Raw genomic sequence first — 14,406 nt, 5'->3', positions numbered from 1 at the left:
TTTCCAGAAGATCCCAACTGCCGGTCAGCAATTCCTTTGGACGCCAAGAGGATGGGGCTTCCCCTAATCTATTGGGAGTCTTGCCACTGGTCATTGAGGTACCACGGAAAAAAGATAAGATTGGCTAGACAGGGTCAAAACAGTGGGTTTTCTGGACTCTAATTACAGCACTATTAGGACAACACTATTAGATATTTATTTTATATCTAAAATATATAGATTTCTGACTATATCAATCTCTGAGGCTAGAGATGGATCCTGAGCAATCCTAATTCTCATCAAGACCTGTCATGGTTGACTAATCCATCAATCAACTCAAACTCCTCTTAAATATATATAAATATAAAATAGATTATCTTCTTAACTAATATATCATATATTATTATAAAAGAAGTACTCTAAATTTTATATTTTAGAATTTGGAGATCCATTTCAAGCTCATCTGTTTTGTTTTTATTTTTGTTTAAAGGAATTTAAAAATTAAATTTCTTATTTTGAGATAATTATAGATTCACATTCCATTGTAAAAAAATAAATGCATAGACTTCCAGGGTACCTTTTACCCAGTTTGCCCCATGTTAATATTTTGTGAAACTAGTACAATATCAAAACCAGAATACTGCGATTGATAGTCAAAATATAGAACATTTTCATCACCACGAGGATTCTTGATGTAATTCTCTCATAGTCATTTCCTCCTGCCTTTATGTGCTCCTTAATCCTGATAGCCACTAAGCTATTCTTCATGTCTATAATTTTGTCATTTCGATAATATTACATAAGTCGAATAACATAGTAGTAACCTTTTGGGATTGTTGTTTTTCATTCAGCATAATTCTCTGCAGATTCATTATGGTTGTTGTATGTATCAATAGTTTGTTCCCTTTTATTGCTGAGTAGAATCACATACTATGCATGTACCAGTTTCTTTAGCCATTCACCCAATTGAAGGAAGCCTGGGTTATTTACAGTTTTCTAGTTATTCAAACAGAGCTGCTGTGAATATTCATGTACAGGTTTTTGTGTGAACATAAATTTTCATTTCTCTGGGATAAATGCTCAGGAATGCAATTGCTGGGTTGTATGTTAATTGCGTATTTAGCTTTTTAAGAAACTGCCAGACTATTTTTGGAGTGGCTGTACCATTTTAGATTCTCACCAGAAATCTATGAATGACCTAGTTTCTCTGCATCCTCACTAGTTTTTGGTGTTGTCACTGTTTTTAATTTTAGCTATTTTGATAGGTATATAGAATTATCTCATTGTAGTTTTAATTTCCATTTTCCTACTGGCCTATGATGTTGAACATTTTTTCATGTGCTTATTTATCATCTGTATATCTTCTTGAGTGAAATGTCTTTTCATGTCTTTTGCCTACATTCTAATTGGATTGTTTGCTATTTCACTATTTTGAGAATTCTTTATATATTTTAAGTACTAGTCCTTTGTCAGATATGTGATTTGCAAACTTTTCCTTCACTCTGTAGCCTGCTTTTTTTATCTTCTGTCTTTCACAGAGCAAAAGTTTTTAAGTTTGATGAAGTCTAGTTTATCAATTTTTCCTTTAATGGATCATACTTTTGGTGTCAAGTCTAAGAACTCTTTGCCTAGACTTAGATCTTGAAGATTTTCTCCAATTTTTTTGAAATGTTATGTAATTTTTTATTTTACATTTGCATCTGTGATGCATGTTGACTTCCTTTATGTATAAGATGTGAGATTGAGGCCTAGGGTCAATTGATACCTACAGATATCCAATTTCTCCAACAACTTTTATTTTTGAAAAGACTATCCTTTGTCCATTGAATTACTTTTGTGCTTTTGTCAAAAATCATTTGGAGATTTTTATGCAGACCTGTTTCTGGGTTCTCTGTTTTATTCCATTGATTAATCTCTTTGTCCCTTCTCCAATATCATTCAGTATTGATTGCTGCAGCTATATGAGGTCTTGAAAATTGAATAGATTAATTCCTTTCACTTTATTCTTTTTAAAAATTATTTTAACTAGTCTAGTTCCTTTGCCTTTCCATATAAATTTTAGATTAATATTGCCTATCTACAAAAAACATTTCTAGGATTTTGATGGGAATTATGTTAAACCTATATGCCAATTTGTGGATTTGACATCTTTACTATGTGGAACTCCCTATGTTTTGATAAAATTTTATCATTTTCAGTTCAGTGAGAATTGGATTGCTTGTACTCTCAACACAAATCCAACCTCCAAGGGAGTAAGAAGGCCAGGGGAATAATTCTAGAGCAGTGTGTAGTGAGTTGAATGAGTATGGTGCAACCACATACTGAAAGTGTAAGGACACTCTGAAGATGGGAAGGTAGGTGGTGCTGTAGCTAGTCTGGAAAAAGTGACCCTTTGAAAGGTTTTTCAGGGAAGTGTGCGATTTTTATGGACAGGGAGGTGAAGGGTGGGTGGTATTTGCTGACTGGTCCATAGAAACAACTGAATTCTTTGCTTTCTAGTCTGCCCTTTATGGAAGTTTCTTTATTACTGCTATCATATAATTTGCCTTTCTCTGGACCTTTTCCAGCTCTGCTAGGTTTTTTTTTTGTTTGTTTGTTTGTTTTAGATACTTTAGTGAAATTGCTCTTTTAAGTGGTGTGTCTTTAGGCACCACAGGATTTTTATGCACTTAAAGAAAATGTCATTGCTGTTATTTCTCCCAGTGAAGGTTGTTTTTATCCTGCTGTGACTCTTTGTTGCCTCTCTGGACTGTTGTCTCAGGTGTAGAGTCCAGAAGTCAGCCTAGTTGTTTAAGTTGTTTGTCTTGTGCTTTTCCTAGTTCCTAAATTAAAATCACCTGCATACCATACAGATGCTTATTTGCAAATTACTCACAATCTTCTTTCTGCTCCTTGTGCCTGCCAAGATCATGGCTGGTCTTTACCATACAGATGCTTATTTGCAAATTGCTCACAATGTGCTTATTTCTCATCTGTATATCTTCTTGAATGAAATGTCTTTTCATGTCTTTTATATACCATGCAGATGCTTATTTGCAAATTGCTCACAATGTTCTTTCTGCCCCTTGTGCCTGCCAAGATCATGGCTGGTCTTCAGAATGATTCCCAACCTAATGCATCACAAAGAAAATCATTACCTGAGGTATTTAGAACTAAGTGCCAGCCCTGCATCTCTCTTATTCCAGTATCTGCTCACATTGTTCTCTTCTGATTGATTGTTTTCAAAATTAATTTGTACTGGGCTACAGTCTACACAAAGTTTCTTTTACTCTTCCTTATGCCTGTCTAATGGAAGGCATTCAGTAAGTGATGGAATGACTGAAATGACTGACTGACATCTTTTGGAACCAACATAATGTTCATTTGGGATCCTACATGGATCAGGTTAATGACAACATTTTCTGTTAGTCTAGGATACTGAGCCTTACTTGAAATCCTTTGAGGCCGTCTTCCCATCTTCACTCGGGTCCCATAAACCTCACGGGGCAGCACAGGCCTACCTACACAGTGACACTTGGACTCCCCTAGTATTTTCAGTTTCTGGTAAAATCTTAACACAGATTGAGTTTAGGAATATATTCTGATTTGAAGTATCTAGAGCATCCAATAAATTTAGAGCATCTTTATGGGTTTAACTAGAGCTCTTATTTTTCTGTTGGCTTTTTCTAGAGACATAGAGCTTGGTCTCCAAATAGCTAGACATCTGGAATTCTTGTTCACATCAGAGTAAATTTAGAATATGCATCAATGGCAGAACTCAATAAAAAATAAAACCAATTTTTGTATATATACTAACTAAACTGTTCCTGCTGTGTAGTGAAGCTACATATCTAGTTCCTTTAGTTCCCCAAAGAAATCCTGAGCGCTTGCTCTCTCCTAAAGATCAAAGACTCACAAAGAATGCAGAGTTTATTTGGTAAACGTGTTTGTGGCAAAGCAGGTGATTACGAGCCTATTATCTGCTGGTGAGCTTGCTCCCATGGCCCCAGAGACTCATGGTTCATTGGTTTATTTGGACCACTGGACTAACCGTGCTCTATTGTTTCACAAGTCTGACCAAGTGGTTTATTTTTTTAAAGGAGAAAGAATATTTTTATGCTAGAAAAGGCTCACTTGAAAGGGGAGAAAAAAAGTAAAAGCATATGAGGAGGTTTTTATTATATTGAATTGAAATGTAAACTTATCATTCTTCCCGGAAAGAAGAATTCATTCTACTTTTCAATTTGAACAAATAATGTAAAGTCACTATTAAAACTACTGTTAGCTTTTTTTATCTCAACGTAGCTAAATGGCTTTGTTGCTCATGTGGGAATGGAAATTAGCTTTTGGCATGAACCACTTTAATTGAAATCAGTTTGCGGGTTGAGTTCCTATGCTGCTTGACAGATGACATCATTTCCTGTCCTTTTCCCAATTCTCACTGTTTTGCTAAGATAGGATGAAGCTAAGTTTAACTTCAAATTTTAAAGCAACTATACATCTTTTCCTGACCTACTTAGAATATTATCCAAATTTTTCACCAGATCATTTCTTTTATACACTTGCAAAGACTTTTTTAGTTAAAAAGCATTTTGGTCGAGGTATTTTGATAGAACCATAGGAGCCTAAAATAACAGTCTGTTTCAATCAGTTTCCTGGGTTGCTTGACTTCTATAACAATGCTCCAACAAAGGAGTTATTTCTGCTTTTATACATGGGGAAATGAAGATAAAAACATTTTTAATAGCAACCTACTTGGGGATATATAAGTGCTTAGGGCACACAGTGGGCAACTTCTCAGCCTTAGGTTTTGAGCATAGCTCTTGCTATCATTATCAGGTAGCGTGATTTAAGCAAGTAGATATTAATTGAGGAAAGTTTTATACAGCACCTACAAATGGCATGGGCTGCTCTGAGCCTTGATGGGGATATAACTAGTAATCACGATTCTCCCCACTTTCAAGGAGCTTTTAGACGAATGGGCTGGGGATAGGAGAAACGACTTGAAAAAATAGGTTCAATTATATATATGATTAATATACGTTTCAAAAGAGAAGTATGAAGTACTCTGGAGGCAGAGGAAACAGGGCTCATATCTAGTTGGGGAGGGAGGACAGTACAGAGATCAGAAAAGATCAAAGGAAGGAAAAGACGTTTGCAATGGGTCTTGGAGACAGGTAGGGTCTCAGTATTTGGTGAGAACTGTGTGTGTAGTATATGCTGGGGGTTGAGAGTTAGGGGCAAAGAGACAAAGAGACAGGTTAAAGAGATCCCATGAAGAGACTACCACAAAGTGCCTGGCATTTTGTATGGAACATAGTAGGCTCTCAGAAACATTTATTGAGTGAGTGAATGAAGGACTGATAAGTAGATCTGGGACTGTCGTAGGATGTATTAGGAGATTGCAAAGGAGTGCTAAAAGGCCCGTGGAGGCATCCTGAGGAGGGCTTTGAATGCTGAGAGATGGAGGTCACTCTTAATACAGTAGAGATAGGGGCCCTTGATGGTATTTCAATAAGTTTGTGACATGTTCTTACAAAGGTGCATCACTTTCAACTTGACTTAACTCTTTGGTACTCTATGAGGGCATAGTAAATATTGAGTTCTGGAACCTGTTGTCTTGCTGATTTGTGTAACTCCTTATGAAAATGGAGTCCTTTCTCCTGAAGTCATCAGCTACTTTTTGATACTGTACTGAGCATGCTACCAAGGGGTGATAACGAAGGTGGCTGCTGGAGGAGTCTTCTCTCTTTTCCTGGGAGAAGATTTGGGCCCCATTTCCAGGAATACTGAGCAGAAGACTAAATATATGAGGCGTGATAAAAACCTACAGTGAATGTTTAAATAAAAAAAATAAATTATTACAGTAAAAGACATATTGCCATTAACCCCCCTCAAGATGCTCCCCCTCATTTCAAGCACACTTATCCCATCATTCATGCCACTTTCTGAAGCAATTCTGGAAGTCCTCTTTTGTGAGTGTCTTTAGTTGTGCTGCCTTGATGTCCTGAATCGATTCAAAATGTTTACCTTTCATGGTCATTTTGACTTTGGGGAAGAGCCAGAAGTCACACGGTGCCAGATCCAGTGAATAAGGTGGATGAGGACACACCGTAATGTTTTTATTTGACAGAAATTGCCACACCAGAAGCGATGTGTGACATGGATCCTTTCCCTGGTTATCACAAAATACAGTGAATGCTGCTGTTGAGTTCCATCCAATGGAAAGGCAGGGATCTTCAATATGGGAAGTGGCACATGGAACCTTAGTAACAGTGTGTGACTAGTTTCAACTTGTTCAGTGCAGTCAGTTGAGTGTGAGCTACGGTTGAGAGAAGGTGTGTTTTAAAGTGTGCTATAAATCATCCTCCATCATGACAACGCTCCGTGTCACACATCACTTCTGGTATGTGGCAATTTCTGTCAAATAAAAATATTACAGTATGTCCTCATCCACCTTACTCACTGGGTCTGGCACCATGTGACTTCTGGCTCTTCCCCAAAGTCAAAATAATTCAGGACACCGAGGCAGCCACAACAGTGCAACTAAAAACACTCTCGAAAGAGGACTTCCAAAACTGTTTCAGCAAGTGGCAAGAATGATGGGATAAGTTTGTTCCAAGCGAGGGGGAGTATTTTTGGGGGGGGGGATTAATGGCAATATGTCTTTTACTGTAATAATTTTTTTTTATTTAAACATTCGCCGTATTGTTTGATCACACCTCATAAGCAGCTGATTTCTGCTCTTGCACAGAAGAAGGGATTCTCTTCTCCTTACATAAAATTGTTGAGCCTTTTTTCTCTAGGAATTTATTCCCACAGCTTGGAGGACAGGGCTGAGTGAGCCAAACTTCCCATGCCTGATTCTGGCCTCCTTGCATAGGGATGTGTCAATCTGGGTTAATGATGAATTCTATCAAGTCTTCAGTTTTCTCCAAGTAGGGTAGTTACTGTTTCTGGAGGATTAAGGAACAGCCTGGGATTTTGAGAGTGGCATTAGCATGCCTGAATTACTGAAACAGAGACAGCCTAACCACTAGAGAAATAAGAGCCCATGCCATGCTGTCACTCTCTCTCCTACGCATCTTTTACTTCAGCTTCATTTGAGTGTCTCCTGGTCTCAGGTCTGCTTGCCTGCTTGCATACCCATGGTCCTTCGGTCCTGGGACCTAAAGTCCACACTTCTGTAGGTGACAATGTGATAAAGAGTGAATTTCAAACACTGTGGGTCTTATTTGGTTTAAGGTTACAGTTTAAACAAGCAGTTCTTTCTGAGCCAAGTCCAGCTGTCTCCATTATCAAGCAGTATTGTTACTAAATGCCACTGTAGGTATTTTTTTTTAATTCTTTTTGTTACCTCCAAAATTTCTTTCAACAACGTTTCTTGGAATTTGTCACTCTGACTGTTTCTCTGGCCACATACCTGGGACTTTAAATCTTTTAACAGAAAAATTATTGCTGTGGCAACCTTATCTCATAGGTTATTCAAAGCACTATTTTCTTGGTATAAATTACAGAAATGATTTTGAGTGTTTAAATTCTGCTAAATTACGGAAGTCATGTAGCACCATTAGAGTAAATATCAAAGAAGCAAAATTACATTGCATTGTGAATTTTTTTAATTCATTTTTTAAAAACTAATTAATCAATTGCTTATTGTTAGTTTTGGGTGCACAAAACAATGCAATAGTTATAATTTTCACCCCTCACAAAGTGACCACCCCCTCTCCCCCAACTAACTGCCCCCTCCCCCGATATCATACATATGTATCACAATTCCATCGACTCCACTCCCCTCACTGTACTTCACATCCTGTAACCACATATAAATCAAATCTTAGTTTACATACAATATTATTCAATGGCAGCTTCAGGTGTACAGTGCAATGGTCAAGCCTCTACACCGTCCATGAATTGGCCTCCCTAACAAGACATGAGTCCCTCTGGCTCCCTAAAAAATATTTACAACATTATTGATTATACTCCCCAAACTGTCTTTCATATCCCTGTGGCAATATTGTAGTTACCAATTTATGTTGTCTCATCCCTTCCCCTTCTCCCCACCCCCCCTCCCAGCTGGCAACCTTCAGTTTTTCCTCTGTGTCTCTGAGACTATTTCTGTTTACATCGCTCATTTATTCAGTTCTTTAGAATCCACATATAAGTGAGATCATATGGTATTTGTCTTTCTCCATCTGACTTATTTCACTTAGCATGATGTTCTCTAGGTCCATCTATATCATTGGAAATGGTACGATTTCATTCCTCTTTATAGCTGAGTAATAAATACTCCTTTGTATAAATGAACCACAGTTTCTTGATCCAGTCATCTACCGATGGGCATTTCAGTTGTTTCCAAGTCTTGGCTATTGTGACTAGCGCTGCAATGAACATAGGGGTGCATATATTTTTTGAATTAGTGTCTTGGGTTTCTCTGGATAAATACCTAAGAGTGGAATTGCTGGGTCATAAGGTAGTTCCATTTCCAGTTTTTTGAGATACCTCCATACTGATTTTCATAATGGCTGCACTAGTCTGCAGTCCCACCAACAGTGCACCAGGGTTCCCTTTTCTCCACAACCTCGCCAGCACTTGTTTGTTGATTTATTGATGATAGCCATTCTGACTGGAGTGAGGTGGTATCTCATTGTGGTTTTTATTTGCATTTCTCTAATGATTAGTGAGGTTGAACATTTTTTCATATGTCTGTTGGGCATCTGTATGTTCTCTTTAGAGAAATGTCTCTTCATATCTTCTGCCCATTTTTTAATTGGGTTGTTTGTTTTTTTGGTGTTGAGTTGCATGAGTGTTTTATAAATTTTGGATATTAACCCCTTATCGGATATATCATTGACAAATATCTTCTCCCATTCAGTAGGCTTCCTTTTGTTTTATTGATTGTTTCCTTTGCTGTGAAAAAACTTTTAAGTTTGATGTAATCCCATATGTTCATTTTTTCTTTTACTTCCCTTGCCCACGGGGATGTATCAGTAAAAATATTGCTCAGGGTAATGTCTGCAAATTTGCTTCCTATATTTTCTTCTAGGAGTTCTATGGTTTCAGGTCTTACATTTAAGTCTTTAATCCATTTTGAATTTGTTCTTGTATATGGCATAAGGAGGTGGTCCAGTTTCATTTTTTTGCATATGTCAGTCCAATTTTCCCAGCACCATTTATTAAATAGACTATCTTTACCCCAATGTAAATTCTTGCTTCCGTTGTCATAGATTAACTGTCCATATATGAATGGATTTATTTCTGGGCTCTCTATTCTGTTCCATTGATCTATGTGCCTGTTTTTATGCCAGTACCATACTGTTTTCATTACTGTAGACTTGTAGTATAATTTGATGTCTGTAGCGTGATACCCCCAACTTTGTTCTTATTTCTCAGGATTGCCATGGCTATTCGGAGTCTTTTATGGTTCCATATGAATTTTAGGATTACGTTTTCTATTCTGTGAAAAATGCCCTTGGTAGTTTGATAGGAATTGCTTTGAATCTATATATTGCTTTAAGCAGTATGGACATTTTAACTATATTAATTCTTCCTATCCATGAGCATGGTAGGTGTTTCCATTTATTTGTATCTTCTTTAACTTCTCTCTTCAGTGTCTTATAATTTTCTAAGTACAGGTCTTTAACTTCTTTGGTTAAATTTATTCCTAAGTATTTTATAGTTCTTGAAGCAACAGTAAATGGGACTATTTTCTTAATTTTTCCTTCTGATAGTTTGTTATTGGTGTATACAATTGCAGCTGATTTCTGAATATTGATTTTGTATCCTGCTACCTTGCTGAATTCATTTATCAATTCCAGTGTTTTTTTGGTGTAGTCTTTGGGGTTCTCTATGTATAGTAGCATGTCATCTGCATATAATGACAATTTTACTTCCTCCTTATCTATTTGGATGCCTTTTATTTCTTTTACTTGTCTGATTGCTGTGGCTAGAACTTCCAGAACTATGTTGAATAAAAGTGGAGAGAGTGGACAGTCTTGTCTTGTTCCTGATCTTAAGGGGAATTGCTTTGAGAATGATTTTATACACATAACAGATAAGCTTTTTAGTATTGTCAATTAGGTTATTTCTGCATAAATATATGTATTTTGACAAATCATTTTATTTTCTCTTTAAATCACTACACATCAACTCCTGTGAACTATTGTAATCTGTGTGCTGAAATTGCAAGATTAAATCATTCTTGTTTTTTTTTCCCTTTTCAAGTCCAACACTGTAATATTCGCTGTATGAATGGAGGTAGCTGCAGCGATGATCACTGTATATGTCAGAAAGGATACATTGGGACTCACTGTGGACAACGTAAGTAAAGCGTATTTATAAAAATTCTAGATGTTAATCTATGTAGACAAATACGTAGACAGTAATGTAGACCAAAAGAATATGGGAATAAATGCTGTTAGAGTTTCTTTGATTACTTGGGACATGGCATTTTTACAGATGGCCAGTGACTCCTACAAGTGAACAGATCATTTATCCAACACACTTAACACCAAGTATTGACAGGAACTTTGGGAATGTGTTGTTGGATTAATTTTCCTCTCCTTTGTCCTCACCACCCGACATACCTCATCCCTTTGATTTACCATCACCACCGAAGGTACGGAAGTCTTGTTCATTCCAGCTGTATACTTTCCTTTTGATCGCTGAACGTCTCCACCTGAATTTTCAAGAAGCATCTCAAATAAAGTGTTTTAAAACTCAACCTTACCTTTCTCCCCAAACATGTCCTTTCTTTTGATTAATGGAATCTGCACCTCTCTAGTTTCCCATTCTAGCTTCCATTACTATAATTTGTTAACACATGGTGTTCGTTTTGTTGGTTCATTCATGGACACTATTTTGTGACTACTCTCTCAGTCCCTGTGCTTTGCAGAAGATAAAAATTCCCTTTGAAAATTTTATTTTTATTACCAAGATAAATATATTTACCCTGAAGAAAATTTGGAAAAGTTCAAAAAAAAATTATCCATAGCCCCATCAATTCCACATATTACTTTCTAGTCTTTTAGTGCATATCTGGCATATATCATATGCATACTTTTTCATACTATTTTTTCACTTAATATTTTATTAGAAGGGTGTTCTGTTATTAAACATTTTAAAATACATTTTAATGGTCTGGTTACATAATACTCCATTATGTGGATGTTTTATAGTTCATTTAATGAATTTTTAATGATGAACATTTATTCACATTTCCAATTTTTGCCATTTGTGTGTGTGTATGTATGTGTGTATAGTGCCCCCCAAAATGGTACGCATTTTAAGAAAGGAAAAAACTGTATTAAAATGGTAATACTTAATATATATCAATAACAAAAGATGAATACAAGTCACATTGGACTTCCACAATTAAAGAAGTACTTAAAGTAGTTACCATCAGCGTAATGTTAATACAGGTTTTCCTTTCTTAAAATGTGTATACATTTTTTTTTTGGTTCACCACCTCTGTATATATATATTTGCTTTGATTAAAAATGTTACCATAAGTAAACCAAAATTTACATAATGCCCTGGTGACTGTCCACACACTGCAGTGTGGTAAGAATAACGAATGAGGTTTGTTCAGCCCATAGCAGTAGCACGGAGAAAAGAGAGGCAGGATAGCCTCCTTGGTGTGGGAGACCCTTGAGCTGAGTTTTGAGGGATGGATAGGAGTTGATGGATAGGAGTTGACTTGTCAGATGAGCCAATGGGAGATGGACCATCTAGGCAGATGGCCATCATGGGCCAAAGCAGTGGAACAATGACATACATGGGATGTCAAATGTAGCAGGTGCTTTGGCATTGCTAGAGCTCCAGTGCTGAGGAAAGTGATGGGAAAGGACATAAGGTCAGAATGGAAGTCATGGGCCAGGTTTTGAGGGCCTTTATGCCTACCATATGTTTGTCTAAAGTAGAGTCAGAGAGTGAGATAACAACACCCAACAACCAGAACTACAGCGTTCATTTATTGAATTATTTGCTGTATGCCTACTAATGCTAGGCACATTTTCAAACACTTTACATGCATTAATTCATTTACTATAACAAGATCCCTTTGTGCGCCATGCCTTGATTACCTTCTAACAGATAAGCAAACTGGGGTACAGAGACTTCAGTAGCTTGTCTAAGGCTCTACAGGGAGTAACTGGCAAAGTTGGAACTGGAACCCAAGCAGCCGGACTTCACAGCCCTTGCATTTAATGCTTGAAACACTGGCCATATACCCTTTACTTACAAGGGTTTCCAGTGAGAAATATCTCTGTGGCCACAGTGTGAAGGTCAAACTAGAGGGGGAAGAAACAGGAAGAAGGAAACTAGTACCAAGGCCATGGCTACAGAGAAGGTGACCTGGGAATGATGCAGAGGCATTCTGGGAAGGAGAATTAGGAGCTGCTGCTGTGCGTCTCTCCTGCTCCCTTTGGCGCCCCTGAGAGAGTGTAAGTTTAGCCCAGCACCTGGCACACAACAGGTGTTCAGTTAACACATGCAGAATTAGAAGAACCTTTCCTAGACGTCGGTTTCCTAATCTGTAAAATGGAAGGCTGGCTTAAGCAATCTGAAAATCTCTTATCTGCTTAAAAATCTCTTCATTCTCCCTTGCCTATGAATTAAGAGGCTGGTCAGAACAGTATATATATAAACCTCTCTAATTTTTTGATGAAAAAGGACTTCTGCCATAATTTTTGGCTATTGGGTTATTTAAAGCTTTTGGGTTATTTAAGTGTTCTGATGCCAGCCAGATGCCAAGACACCATTAGGATGCACAGAGATTTAGCGGGGAAAGTCCTGTGAACACTAAAGGGGAGCGGAAGCAGGAGTAAGGGGGGTGGGCCCTCGGACCTCAGTGGAAGTCTGGCCCCTGTGCAAAGATTTTGGAAAGGAAGGACAGTCGTTTAGAGGGAACCTCAGCCTGAGGTTCAGCTCCAAGAAAGCCTTGGCTGGGTTGACTGGGAGCCCAGAGCAAAGACTGCCCATCAGAGAGCTTCACGATGGGCAGAAACATCCAGGCTCCGGTACCCCGCTGTGCCTCGTTATTGGGTGGTGGCAGCCGGGCGAGTCCTTGGCGTGAACATTGTAGCAGCTCAGAAGGTGCAGCAGCTGAAGGCTGTCAGCCAATTCAGGTCCTTAACTGTAAGTTCTCTTGGAGGGAGATCTGAGTGGCTCAACTCCATGGCTGCCACAGGGGTACACGTAAAACACATGGGGAATATATGAAGGAGGAATTAATTTAAATGGAGGTATTAGGGAAGCCTCATGAAGGAATGAGCTGAGCTTTGAAGAGTGGGTGGGACTGGCAAATTTGGCAGGGAGAACCCACCACCTGTGGATGCCTAGAGAGAGGCCATGCATGAAAGAGTTGCAGGAAATTGTACAGAGAAGAGCTGTTCAGGGCACGGGCTTTCAGCTCTTACTTTAATGCCTTTTCTAACAGTAAAACGTCTCCCCCTTAAGCATCTCTGGACTAATCTCACCAATAGTTTCCATAGATTCTGTTATAACCCTCAGTGGGCCCTCCGTTACGGTGCGTAAATTACTGAATGTCAGTATTAATGTTTTGTCATTTCCAGTTAATTGTGTGATTTAACATGCTGCATTTCTGTAAAGGGTGACAGCAGAGAGGGCAATGTTTCTCCTTGGAAATCAAACACAAATCACAAGCAAAAGAGTCAGTTTGCTAAAATGTAGTTTCCATCCAGTAATTCTTTTATACACCACCATTGTGGATGCAGAATTGAGAGCATTGCTCAGATGCTTCCCGGAAGGAAACTGTCAGCATTAACACAGATACAAACTCACCTGGTCCAGGCAGTTTTACCTAAGAGCTGAGTGAGGGTCATTTGAGGAGCTGGAACTGTAGAGCAACTGCTTGAAACAAATAGCAGGGTGATTATTGAGATATTTTATTGTATTTTCAGGAGACTGTGTTACCTCAGTAGCATCTCCTCTCACAGAAAGCCTCTCACCATCTCTCTCCTTATTTTGCAGCTGTCTGTGAAAGCGGCTGTCTCAACGGAGGCAGGTGTGTGGCCCCAAATCGATGTGCGTGCACTTACGGCTTTACCGGACCCCAGTGTGAAAGAGGTAATTTTTTAAAAAAGATTTTCTGGTGGCTAAAGCCATTACTGATTGAAACACCCATTGCGTGTGTGCAACTGATTCAGGAATTTGCTGAACTCCGAGGGGCTTTCCGAATTGTCACTGGGGAGGTTCCTAGGCTGACAAGACAGTGACCCTACGACTATGCATGTTATTCAGTAATTCTTGCCAGTGGACCCTGGGACTCAGTAGTGAGCATATGCCTGAGTACCAGTTGGCATCGAGATAAAAAAAGGAGAATTTTCCATAAGAGTAAGTAAGGATTGAGCTCATTATTATCCTAGTAAATTAGAGAAGTGGTTCCAAACAAAACATCGGTATGGAAAGGGAAAAATTTAGAATGAA

At 38.2% G+C, this 14,406-nt stretch overlaps 1 protein-coding gene across 1 annotated transcript in view; it reads left to right on the top strand.

Moving 5' to 3' along the window:
- FBN1 (fibrillin 1) overlaps nucleotides 1-14,406 on the top strand; it is a 212,923-nt gene that overhangs the window by 13,100 nt on the left and 185,417 nt on the right. The window contains exons 2-3 of the mRNA XM_019664564.1: nucleotides 10,183-10,278; nucleotides 13,951-14,046. Of these exons, the coding sequence (XP_019520109.1) occupies nucleotides 10,183-10,278; nucleotides 13,951-14,046 (192 nt within the window). The remainder of the gene's footprint in view (nucleotides 1-10,182; nucleotides 10,279-13,950; nucleotides 14,047-14,406) is intronic.

The sequence above is a fragment of the Hipposideros armiger genome, unplaced genomic scaffold (assembly GCF_001890085.2).
Source record: "Hipposideros armiger isolate ML-2016 unplaced genomic scaffold, ASM189008v1 scaffold_12, whole genome shotgun sequence".
Taxonomy (NCBI): domain Eukaryota; kingdom Metazoa; phylum Chordata; class Mammalia; order Chiroptera; family Hipposideridae; genus Hipposideros; species Hipposideros armiger.
Note: the sequence above shows the minus strand (reverse complement) of the source record. Positions and strands in the feature narration are given on the sequence as shown.